This window comes from Stenella coeruleoalba (assembly GCF_951394435.1).
Source record: "Stenella coeruleoalba genome assembly, chromosome: 17".
NCBI lineage: Eukaryota > Metazoa > Chordata > Mammalia > Artiodactyla > Delphinidae > Stenella > Stenella coeruleoalba.
The window spans coordinates 77,571,031-77,584,435 of record NC_137163.1 but is presented as its reverse complement, the minus strand read 5'-3'; the positions used below and the strand labels follow the sequence as shown (position 1 = coordinate 77,584,435).

Genomic DNA, 13,405 nt, shown 5'->3' with positions numbered 1-13,405 from the left:
TTGTTTTAATGGCTGCTCTAGGGAATTAAATGTGCATCCTTAGTTCATCACAGTCTACATGTTATACCCCTTCATGTATCATGTAAAAACCTCATGAGAGTATAATTCCATTTCCTCCTCCTTGCAACCTTTGTGATGTTGTTGCAAATATGTTATTTCTACCTGATACATGGTTATTCAATAGTTTTTGTACATTGGCTCTTTCAGCTAAGTTCCCTGATATTTTCTTTCTTCCTTTGAGAGGGGAAAGAGACAAAGGCACAGACAGGTACCAGAAGGTAAGGCATCTTAGAACCAGCGTTCCTTCAATCATAGAAATGTTTCTTCCACTTTTTTTCTATTTTTGGAAGAGTAATCAACTCTCTTTCTCTGCTAAGAATTGAAAGGGAATGTGTCCTCAGTGTCGGATTTGCATGAATGTTGAAGTAACATAACATTTGCAGTAAAAGTCAGTCTTCTTTCCAACTGACTTTTCCACTGGAAACTTTTTCAGAAAGTTAAAGGAGCCACATCTCTTAACCAGAACGAACACTGTGTACAGCAAAATAAGGGAGACATTTCAAGCTCAAAAGTGATTTCATCACAAGGTTCAGATTTGGAAAGTGACTGACACCTACTAACTTTGAATGTTTTCAAATTTTAGTCTCAAATATTCTCTATTTTCAAAGGCAAAGGATGAGAATGGAGCACCTTTTAAGCAATTATCAAATAAATCAAAAGCATCAAAACTTGGCTCTGTGCTTTCCAAGATTTGACAGCTAGAAGGTATGAAATTATTTACATTTTAACTATATAAAAACTAACCTCAATTACTCCGATGTGGCTAAACAGGAAGTGTGAAGATTTTTTTCAATTGGATATGTTCTATAAATCTCGTATTTGTGGCTGTCCAGGTACAATGTGAGGGAACAAGCTTTACCTGCCAGTGAGATGTCCCTTTCACACATCTTTTAAAATATAAGGGTCAATATAACCCAAAAAAGAAGTTTTCCAAAAAAAATTTTTTTAAACAATAAAACAAGTTAAAAATAATTTTTAAATGGGTAGAGGACTTGAATAGATATTTTCCCAGAGAAGACATACAGATGGCCAAGAGACACAGGAAAAGATGCTCAACATCACTAATCATCAAGTAAACGCAAATCACAACCACAATGAGCGATTACTTCACACCTGCTAGAATGGCTATTATCAGTAAGACGAGAAAACAAGTGCTGATGAGAACGTGGAGAAAAAGAGACCCTATGCTATGCACTGCTGGTGGGAGTATTAACAGGTGCAGCCACTAAGGGAAACAGTACGGAGTTTCCTCAGAAAGTCAGCAGCAGAACTGCCATACAACCCAGCAATTTCACTTCTGGGTATTTAACCAAAGGACATGAAAACATTAATTCAAAAAGATACCTGCACCCCAGTGTTCACAGCGGCACTATTTACAATTGCCAAGATATGGAAGCAACCAGAGTGCCCGTCAATAGACGAATGGATAAAGATGTGGTACATATAGACAGTGGAATATTACGCATCCATTAAAAAAAGAAGAAACTCTTGCCATTTGTGACAACATAGATAGACCTAGAGAGTATTATGCTAAGTGAAATAAGTCAGAGAAAGACAAATACTGTATTATTTCACTTATATGTGGAATCTAAAAAACAAATAAATGTAACAAAATATAAACAAGAGTCATAGATAGAGAGAACCAACAGGTCGTTGCCAGAGGGGAGGGGATGAGGGAGGAGAGAAATAGGTGAGAGAGGTACAAACTTCCAGTTGCAAAATAAGTGAGCCACAAGTATGATGTGTACAGTGTGAGGAACAGAGTCAATAATTATGTAATCTTTTTTTTTTTTTTTTTGCGGTACGCGGGCCTCTCACTGTCGTGGCCTCTCCCGTTGCGGAGCACAGGCTCCAGACGCGCAGGCTCAGCGGCCATGGCTCACGGGCCCAGCCGCTCCGTGGCATGCGGGATCCTCCCGGACCGGGGCACGAACCCGCATCCCCTGCATCGGCAGGCGGACTCTCAACCGCTGCGCCACCAGGGAAGCCCTATGTAATATCTTTATACAGTGACAGATGGTAACTAGACTTATTGTGGCGAGCACTTTGAAATGTATGGAAATATCAAATCACTATGTTGTGTAACAGAAACTAACACAGTGTCGTAGGTCAACTGTACCTCAAGACAAACAAGCTCATATAAAAAGAGATCAGACGTCTGGTCACCAGAGGTAGGGGGTGGTAGGAGAGGGGTTGGATGAAGGTGGTCAAAGGTACAAACTTCCAGTTATAAGATAAATAAGCACTAGGATATAATACACAATATGATAAATATAACTAACACCGCTGTATGTTATATGTGAAAGTTGTTAAGAGGGTAAATCCTAAGGAGTTCTCATCATAGGGAAAAAATATTTTTTCTATTTCTTTAATCTTGTATCTATATGAGATGATAGATGTTCATTAAACCTGCTATGATCATTCCATGACACATGTTAAGTCAGATCATTATACTGCACACCTGAAACGTACACGGTGCTACATGTCAATTATATCTCAATAAAACTGGAAGGAAAAGAAAAAAAGAGGTGATTCTCAGGTTTGGAATTTGACACTTGGGTAACCAAATATGGCTTATAGCTTGTCAATGGATAGAATATTAGCTGGTCTTTTTTTAAAAAAAGGGTTACCTACTGAGATTTTGTTTGTCAGAGTTAGAACTCCACTCTGTTAGTGTTTGCGGTTTACTTGAAAGTGAAAGTGGCATTATATTTATAGGAGGATTTAATCACTGAATGTTAAAAACATTAAGCACAGAAAAAAATGAAAGTGATTGTTTTGTAATTGTTATAAGTTCTATAAGCTGAGTGTGAAGACTTAAAAGGAAAAAAGTGCCTAGAGAGAGTTAATTTTAATATTTGGGATAATAATTAAAACATGGGCATGGGAGTATTGCTCCCCATGTACAAAAGCACTTCTTGGGGATTAGAGCACCAATGATTTCCACCAGGACGACTGTCTACTTTGTAGCTACAGGGCTATGCAAAATGAAACTAAAATCAGAAAGTACGACATCAGAGAATCAACGTGTTCTTACGAAATTCAGATTTCACTGTCTCTGGTTACCAGAACTTCTAGAAATTGAGTGTCTTAAGAACCTAATAACTTTGCAGACCATTAATACCTTAACATGAAAACTGATCCTTTGCTAATGCAGAATCTATAATTCCACTGGCTAGTATTCTTCCATGTTTAAGAAGTAAAAATGTCTGGGTCTAAGCAGTTTTAAAAATTTAGAACTTTCAGTCAAGAAAAAAATTGGTTTGATCAGACTACCTATTTTCTTGGAAAACAGGAAGTCAACTCTAAGAAAAATCACTGAATCACACGAACCCACCGACGACCATTATTTCAACTAACTCTTCCCACAAGATCTCTACGTTGAAAATGAGACAATCCTTCATGCTTAAACAGGAGATGGATCCTATGAGTGTCTCTCTGTAGAAGAAAAACTTATCAAATAAACTGTCTATTAGCCTTACAACCTTTACTCAACAACTCAACATTCAGAGAACTGCTAGGAATGAAAAGTGAAAATAAAATGAAAATGAATGAAAAATGAGACTCAGAGAGACCAGGCCATAAGGTTAAAAACAAAAGGCTCAGATCTGGGGGACGTGAACATACAGGCCATGGATGTCCCGCTGAAGGCCTGGCGTTCCAGAATAAGGGGCTGGGGCTGGGGGTGGGATAAAATATCTACTAGCAACATTTAAACCAAAGCGTATTAAGAGAAAATAGACTTGAGGTACCAAAATCCAAGAATAAAAGTACAGGAAATCAATGAAAATAATCTAAAGCTAAAATTCCTCACTGTGCTCCATAAGCAAATCTTCTAGACCACAGCATCACGTCGAGTTAATTTAACATTTTAAAGTTCTCTGAATATTAGCAGAGGATTGCCGCAGTGTGTATGTGTGGATGGACGGACGGATGGATGTGGATGGACGGACGGATGGAAGACAGAGATACATATAATTTCAAAACATTTATTTACCATTCACTATTTTGCAAATACAATTCTCCCAATTTGGTTGGGACAAGAGGTATTTGTGTTAAAGGCCAAGTCAGGAACAAGGAAAGACAAAAACATATTTGGAGTGAGAATCCTTTAATAATTCTATATTCATTCCCAGAGAACAATAAATACAGAAATTACAAGCAGTATATGTAACAGTAATGTTTTCCTTAGATACAGAGAGCACCTACTTTAATACAAAGTAACGGGCAAACACTCGTGTTGAAATCAGCACTGGGGAAAGCTACACAACAGAAGAAAATGACACATAAAATGAGAAATTGTTTGTTCTAATCACTGAGACTCATACTCCAGGTCTTCTGCCCCAGGCGAAGGGGCGCTGGAGACCCCGCGGCTGAGCGCCCGTTCAGCTCCGGGCAGCTGCAGTCTGCGGTTGCTCAGACTGAAGCTGTTTACCAAGGTATTCCCTGAAACACAGAAAGGAGATAGCAAGGGAGATTAGAACTGAAACAACAAAGAATCTCTTTCAAAACTGAAGGACAATATACACTGTCGTCTATGCTTACTTTAACATCTAAAAACTAGTAAAATAGCCCCAGAAAACTAATCTTGTCCAAATTTCCAAATTACCTGTACTGTATGAATTTTAAACACTCCATGAACCACAGACAAACAAGGCATGACACACACAAACAAGTAATTCTGCATCCAATCACCGGCAACGTCTGCTTTCCTGTTTAGAGAGTTGTGTCTGCTGCCACCGCTTCTGCAATCTCACAAGTTCAAAATCAATGTACGTATGATTCCAAGTAAGTGGCCTGATACATGAGAAACACATTTCCTGACGTTAGAAAGTACAAGTGTTTATCTCTAAGGATTTACACAAGAGCACATGAAAACAATCACTGAAAATAACATCCAGAATCACGACACTTAATCAGAGCTACTAGTTACCCAGCACTTACTCTGCACTGGCAGAGTCTGAAACCTTCACCAAGATGGTCCTACTGAATCCACAGAACCATCACCAGAGCCGAGAAGCAGTATTCTCATTTTGCAGACGGGGCAACTGTGGCTTAGAGCAGTGGTCTCCAAACGTTTTAGGTGACGTTTTGCTTCAGAAAATTATTTGAATGGTCTGTGTATACTTCACTCTAAATTGCATACAGATACCACTGTTGATTCCAGGACAGAAAACAATCTCTTCCCTATTTTCCTATAAAGGATTTGCCTAAACTTTCGTTTTTGAACTACCTAATAAGGACCAGAAAAAGAGATCTTTTAAGAATATTTAAAAGATCCCCTCCTATAAAAAGGGAAAAGCTTGAGTTTTGGAATAGGGACTGGGTTTACATTCCGGAGGCTGGCAAAGCTGCCCAGAGCTCACGCTGTGAACCACCAGGTGGATCTAGTCCCTTAGGGCTGTGGTTCATCTCCCATGCCAGGACAAAACTAGTACGTAGGGGACAACAGTGAATACCGGGACGTGGGGAAGATAACTGATTTCCTCACATAAGAGGCGTTGCTGAAGTAGGGTCACAGCAGGAGGATTAAAACAGAGGGAAGAAGAGTTTTTCCAGCAGAGAATTTAAAAACACACCCAGGGGGATTCTGTGGCGGTGCAGTGGTTAAGACACCACCTTCCAATGCAGGGGATGCAGGTTTGATCCCTGGTCAGGGAGCTAAGATCCCACCTGCCTCTCGGACAAAAAACCAAAACATAAAACAGAAGCAATATTGTAACAAATTCAATAAAGACTTTAAAAATGGTCCACATTAAAAAAAAATTTTTTTTAAACAAAAAATTTTAAAAAACACGCCCAGCCATAGCTTCCTCCCCAATGTCTTCTGTTCTTGTTTTCCTGGTCAAAGGTCTTTATTACAGATAAATAATAATGCTCCATCCACTACACTCTCAGTTTTTCCCTGCATACAAGGTGGCCTCGGGGCATTCCCTTCCTCACAACCTTACTGCTCGGTGAGTACAAAAACCAGGGCCTCTTTCCTTGTCTGCTAGGTAGGGTTTATGCAAGCTAGGATTTAAGCGAAGGACAAGAACACACATAGATGTAAGGGTTCAACTAAAAACCCGCACATCAAGAATCCCAGATGGAACTCTGCGAGCCCTACTTGAGGTAGGTCACAGGATACCAAGTCTACTGGGAGAAGAGCCCAGATGGGACCCGCGGACAGAGGAATCAAATTTCCTCCTCAGGCTTTCCTGAAATTGTCATTTGCTATGGCATGTGGGTTGTTAAATTCAGAGGGAGCCGAACCAAGGCGCAACTGAAAAAGATCCTGTCCTACAGAGAGAGGACCCAGCCTGCGCGAAGCTTTGGAGAAAATCTCCTCCTGGGTTCGGCTCGTAAAGGGTTGTGGTCTGCTGTCCTGACATCAAATGTGGTCAATTAGAACATTCCCGAGATTCACCCAAGCTGCCTCTGAGTCCTGTGTGACCCCAGGCACAGGGCAGTCCGGACACCAGTAGCCTGGGGCTGGGAACACACAAAGGTGGCTACGTCTGCACTTTGTTACCGGCCACCGTGGAAACCTGAGTACAGGTGTGCCCACCCTTATCCTCTCACCTCTGCAGCATCCTGGGAGTGGGCATTCTCATCTCCATCGACAGGGGAGGGAAAGCTGCAATCACCTGCTCAGGAGCAAAGCAGGCAGGTGCACGGGCCGGGGCTCAGGTCCACTCCTCTCTCTACTGTGAGGCTGCGCGGCCTCCAAAAAGAGGCCAGAAAGGTGCAGAAAGCAGACACTGCGCCTATCTTTATAGTAGGAAATAATAACAGGTGTGAATAATTTCTTCAGGTTAAGGTTACGTCACTGTCAGGCAAGAGGAAAAGTGACTATGGACTTTTCTTCAGGGGATGACAATGCATCTCTGATAGGACGCCAGAAGAGCTACTTAAGTGAGTTAATCTGAGTATTGAGTCAGTCTCGCTAAACACGAAGATCAATACAGTAAAAATTCAACGCATAATTCACTCAAAGGGTATCCGATTTGTACCAGCAATCTACAGGAGCTGGACATTAATTCTTTGCTTCTACTACCTAAGAAGCAAAATTTGAGAAGTGTAATATTCTCTTCTCTTTAAACTTCATCCATGACTTTGTGGGGGAACAGAATTTGCTACCCAATATGTCTCTTCAACATGAGGATTATTTTAGGCTGATTATTTTTTAAAAAAACGAAAGCCTTGGCAAGTTCGCTTCTTACCTGCCCCTTAACGGCCTAAAGAACTCAGACAAAGGCCCTGGTCCAGGAAGGGCACTGTCACCGGAGATCTACAAAGAACACGGGTCGGCGCTGGGAGGAGCTGCACAGGGCCGGGAGACCAGAGCCCTCTGTGTGTCCCACTGTCCCCGCGGGCCCAGCAAGCATCTGTCACCAAACATCTGCTTTCCCGCCTCCGTGTGAACTGCCTTCTCCCCGCTGAAGTCCCCCCCCCGCACCTCCTTCTCCTCTCTCAGATGCCACATAGTTTAAAGCTGAGTTATTCCTCCAGCTTTTATCATGATTCTGAGTATTACACACAAAGCAAATTTTGTTTTTATGAACCGATTTTCCTATGTAAACCACGAACCACGTAAAAATCACAGTGCTCCAAGGTCACCTGGATTTTCTCCTGTGTTTTCTTCTAGGAGTTCTGTGTTTTACATTTAGGTTCACGATCCATTTTGAGTAGCTTTTGTGGATGTCCGGTTGTTCCAGCACCATCTGTTGAAGAGACTACCTTTGCTCCCCTGTATTGCCTTCACTCCTTTGGCAAAGATCAGTTGACTATACTCATGGGGCCCTATTTCTGGGCTCTCTGTCCTGTTCCATTGACCCATTTGTCTACTCTTTCACCCACACCCCCACTATCTTGATTACTTAGCTTTATAATAAGTCTTCAAGTCAGGTGGTGGCAGTTTTCCAACTTTGTTCTTCTCCTTCAATATTGTGTTGGCTATGCTGCGTCTTTTGCTTCTCCATACAAACTTTAGTATCAGATTGTCGAGGTCCAAAAAAAAAAAAATAACTTGCTGCGATTTTGATTGGGATTGCACTAAATTTATATCAACAGATCAAGCTGAGAACTAACATCTTGAAAATATTGAATCTTCCTATCCATGAACATGGAATCTCTCTCCATTTACTTAATTCTTCCATGATTTCATTCATAGTTTAAAAGTTTTCCTCATGTAGATCTTATACATATTATGTTGAATTTATACCTAAATATTTCATTTTGGGGAAGTGCTAATGTAAATGGTATTGTGTTTTTAATTTCAAATTCCATCTGTTCATTGCTGGTACATAGGAAAGTGATTGACTTTTCTGTATTAACCTCATATCCCACAGCCTTGCTGTAATGGCTTATTAGTTCCAGGACATTTGTTTGTTTTTGTCAAATCTTTAGGATTTTCTATGTACATGATCATGTCATCTGAAAGCAAAGGCAGTTTTATGTCCTCCTTCCCAATCTGTATACCATTTATTTTCTTTTCTTGTCTTAATGCATTAGCTAGAACTTCCAGTACAAAGGAGTTGTGAGAGGGGATCATAGTATCCCTTTATTATCCTTTTACTTTCCATGGGATCTGTAGTGATGTTCCCTTTTTCATTTATGACACTAGTTAATTTGTGCCTTCTCCTTTTTCCTTAGTTAGTCTGGCTATAGGCTTATCAGTATCATTAATTTTTTCAAAAAAACAGCTTTTGGTTTCCTTGATTTTCTCTACAAATGTCCTATTTTCAATTTCCTTGTTTTTTTATTCTTACTTCTTTTCTTCTGCTTACTTTGATTTAATTTGCTCTTTTCTTCTCATTTCATAAGCTGGAAACTTAGATTACCGACTCTTGCGCTTTCTTCTTTTCCAATATATGCATTCGGTGCTATAAATTTCCCTCTAAGCACTGCTTGCACTGCATCTCACAAATTTTGAAAAGCTGTATTTTCATTGTCACTTAGTTCAAAATATTTTTAAATTTCTCTTGAGATTTCTTCTTTGACCTCTGTGTTATTTAGAAGTGTTGTTTAATCCCCACATATTTGGGAATTTTCCAGTTATCTTCCTGTTATTGATTTCTACTTTAATTCCACTGTGGTCTGAGAGCTGACACTGCATGATTCCTATTTTTTTTAATGTGTAAAGGTGGGTTTTATGGCCCAGAATGTCTTGGTGAATGTTCCATGTGAGCTTGAGAGAAATGTGTATTCTGCTGGTACTGGATGAGGTAGTCTATAGATGTCAATTCTATTCAGGTGATTGATGGTGTTGTTGACTTAACTGTGTCCTTACTGATTTTCTGCCTGCTGGATCTGTCCATTTCTGAAAGGGGGGGGCTGAAATCTTCAACTATGATAGAATTCATCTATTTCTCCTTACAGTTCTATCAGTTTCTGCCCCACATAGTTTGATGTGCTGTTGTTAGGCATATACATATTAAGAATTATTATGTCCTTTTGGAGAACTAACCCCTTTATTTTTACAGAATGACCTTTCTTATCCCTGATAAACTTTCCTTACTTATAAGTCTGCTTTGTCTGAAAGCAATATAGCTACTTCTTGGTTCTTTTGATTAGTGTTAGCATGGTATATTTTCCTCCATTCATTTACTTCTAATCTATATGTGTCTTTATATTTAAAGTGGGTTTCTTATAGGCTACACATAGTTGGGTCATGCTTTTCGATCTGCTCTGATGATCTATCTTTTGCCTGGTGCAGTTAGACCACTGACATTCAGAGTGATTACTGATACAGCTGGATTAATATGTACCATATTCATTTCTGTTTCCTATTTGTTGTTCTTTTTTTTCGCTTTTTTTTGCGGTACACGGGCCTCTCACTGTTGTGGCCTCTCCCGTTGTGGAGCACAGGCTCCGGACGCACAGGCTCAGCGGCCATGGCTTACAGGCCTAGTCGCTCTGCGGCATGTGGGATCTTCCCAGACCAGGGCACGAACCCGTGTCCCCTGCATTGGCAGGTGGACTCTCAACCACTGTGCCACCAGGGAAGCCCTTTCGCTCCTATTTTTGTCTTCCACTCTTTTTCTGCCTTTTGTGGTTTTAATTCAGCATTTTATATGATTCTATTTTCTCTCCTTTCCTACTCAGCACGTCAGTTATACTTCTTTTTTTACTTTTTTTAGTGGCTGCCCTAGAGTTTGCAATATATTAATTTACAATTAATCCATGTATACTTTCAAATAGCACTATACCACTTCACGGATAGTGTGAGTAGCTTGTAATAACCAAATAATCTTAATTCCTTCCTCCCGTCCCTTGAATCATTGCTGCCACTTATTTCACTTATATATAAACATACATAAGCAACGTGTATAAAATACATAAAAGCGTACATACTCAAGGATATTGTTGCTATTAGTTTTTTGAACAAACTTCTATGTTACATCAGTTAAGAATAAGAAAAATAAAAGTTTTTATTTTACCTTCAGTTGTTCCTTCTTTGATGCTCTTCCTTTCTTTATGTAGATCTGAGTTTCTGACCTCTATTATTTTCCTTCTCTCTAAAGAACTTTTTTCATATTCCCTGTATGGCAGGTCTACTGGCAACAAACTCCCTCAATTTTTGTTTCTTTGAGGAAATCTTTATTCCTCCTTCACTTTTGAAGGATAACTTCACAGGGTACAGAATTTGGTGAGTTTTCTTCTCTCAACATGTTAAATATTTCACTCCACTCTCTACTTGCTGACATGGTTTCTGAGAAGTCAGATGTAATTCTTACCTTTGTTCCTCTGTAGGTAAGGTGTTTTTTCCCCCTGGCTTCTTTCAGGATTTTTTTTTTCACCTTTGATTTTCTGTAATTTGAAAATTCCATGTCCAGGTGTAGTTTTTTTGGTGTTTATCCTGCTTGGTGTTCTCTGAGCTTTCTGGATCTGTGGTTTGGTGTCTGACATTAACTTGGGAAATCCTCAGTCATTACTCTTTCAAGTATTTCTTCTGTTCCTTTCTCTCTTTCTTTTTCTGGTATTCCCACCACATGTATTTTACCTCTTTTGTAGTTGTCCCATAGTCCTTGGATATTTTGTTCCGTTTTTTTAGTCTTTGTTCTCTTTGCTTCTCAGTTTTGGAGGTTTCTACTGATATATCCTCAAGCTCAGAGAGTCTTTCCTCATCCGTGTCCAGTCTAACTTATAAGTCCATCAAAGGCATTCTTCGTTTCTTTTACAGTGTTTTTGAGCTCTAACTTCTCTTTTCGGTTCTTTCTTAGGATTTCTATCTCTCTGCTTAACTTGCCCATCTGTTCTTGCTTGCTGCCTACTTTACCCACTAGAGTCCTCAGCATACTAATCCTAGTTGTTTAAAGTTCCCAGTCTGATCTTCCAACATTACTGCCATGGCTGGTTCTGATGCTTCCTATGTCTCTTCTTTTTTTTTTTCTTTTTTTTTTGCTTTTTGGTATGCCTCGTAGTATTTTCTTGATAGCTAGACATGGTGTGCTAGATAAAAGAAACTGCTGTAAATGAACCTTATGTAACGTGGTGGTGAGGTGAGGGAGAGGAAGCTTTCTGGAGTCCTTTGATTGGGTTTCAGTCTTTCTTGAACCTGGGCCTCAGGATTGTGAACTTCATGAGTGCTCCTCAGGGTTTTTTCTACCCCTTTGGGTGAGACAGCATGATTAGAGACAGCTAGAGTTGGTTATTTCCCTTCCACAGGTCAGTCAGACTCTGATGACACCGCAGCAGGCTGGGCTCTGGTTAACTAGTTTCCCCTGCGTGCAGGCCTTGTTAGAACGGAACAATAGAACTATTTCAAAATGGTTCCTTTCCCCTCTCCCTGCCAGAAGCCCAAGGGAATTTTTCTCAGATATTTACTGTGGGAACCTGGTCTGGCTTCTGGAGAGAAATCTCCCCATATGGTGGGGGCCCCCCATGACTGGATCCCCTGGAGTTTTTAATCCTCAGACTTGTGCACACGGAGCCTCCTGCAATTCACCAAGCACGGCCCAGCTCTCCTGCCAGGCACCGGTCCCCCGCTGGTCTCCACATGTGAGTCCTGCTCAGGTAAGCCACAACTCCCTGTATTCACCTGCCTCTCCAGTCTCGTCCTACCTTCTCCCCTATGGATCCAAGAAGGATTGTTGATTTTTTCAGTCTGTTCAGCTATTTACCTGTTGTTGAGATGTAGTGGCAACTTCCAAACTCCTTACATGCATAACTGGAAACCAGAAGTCCCTCCGTTTCATTTTGAATGCTGGTTCCAGACCAGCAAGTAGTTACAACAAAAAGCGATCTGCACAATGCAGAGTATGCCCCTAAATGACCACAGTATGTGCAAATCTGGTTAATGTAATGTGCTGTGTGGGAGAAATGTCTGTGCTGTTAGAAGGACTCTTAAGAAGATAGTATGCAATAAGCAAAGTCCACGTTTAGCGCTTCTTATAGACTCCTTTTTCTTTAATTATATTTAGAATGTAAGATTCTTACACGAGAATTCCTCCACTAAAAATATCTTAAGAATAATGTGGAAAACTCCAGGTACTCAAAGACAGACCACAATTTTCTAAATTAGTTTTGGAAAATGTTAAACCCAGAAATGTCATGTTTATTTAAAATCATATGGAATGTTTTTTAACATGATTATTAATGCTAAAAAGTTAAAACTTACATAAGGGTTTTTTTCCTTCAATTCTGTTCATAAGTAACTGTTTTAATCACTGCATTTATGGATAGTACGTAGGTACTATTTACAGAACAACTAAAATATACTAAGCAGAGGTAAAGGTCCGAGAATAAAGGAGTATCACCCACACTCTCGGCTTGCTGCGTTCCTCTCTATTTACTTACACATGAAAGACAGAGAGAGGGTGACACTCTCACAACTTATTATTCTGTTTGAAAATAGGTTGAAAAAGAAGCTAGAAACAAGGAGAAAATTCTACAGGAAATCCTCTACCTACAAAATTCAGTGTTTCTTTCCTGAGGGCCTGAGCTGTCCATATGCACATACTGCTGCTTCTGAATTAGAGGCTGATGACATTTAAAATCATTCGGTAGGAGAAAAATGATGACATTTTTATGATGTTAAATTATAAACTGAGGGTCTATATAAAAGTTCTCTAAAGTAAGCTGTCACTGTTTACATATTTTGCCAAATTTAAGAATATAAAAATCCAGCCCTGCTCAAAAGAATGAGGGACATACCAGGAACTGCACATGGGGACGGGAAGATCAGAGCCTGCACGTGCCACTTACAGAGCTGTGGATAGGACTGACCCGCTCGAGGCCCCCTGGACTGAGGAGACCCTGGTGTGTGCCCAACGCACACCCCAGCAACTCCATTAGGCCCCCCATGCCACCCACAGCAGTCAGGGTTACACATAACCCACCCGTCAGTCCACGTAAACAC

At 40.3% G+C, this 13,405-nt stretch overlaps 1 protein-coding gene across 7 annotated transcripts in view; it reads right to left on the bottom strand.

Moving 5' to 3' along the window:
- The window catches only part of ATP6V1H (ATPase H+ transporting V1 subunit H), a gene marked incomplete at its 5' end in the record, with an annotated part of 123,765 nt that overhangs the window by 22,090 nt on the left and 88,270 nt on the right, over nucleotides 1-13,405 (bottom strand). For 2 of the 7 annotated variants that reach the window (XM_079901349.1, XM_079901347.1), the window contains one exon: nucleotides 4,048-4,506. The exons of 2 other annotated variants lie outside the window; for them this stretch is intronic. In XM_079901349.1, the coding sequence (XP_079757475.1) occupies nucleotides 4,446-4,506 (61 nt within the window). In that variant the 3' untranslated portion in view covers nucleotides 4,048-4,445. Of the gene's footprint in view, nucleotides 1-4,046; nucleotides 4,507-13,405 lie in introns of those variants that run through there. 3 more of the 7 variants (XM_079901345.1, XM_079901346.1, XM_079901351.1) reach the window with 2 other exon arrangements.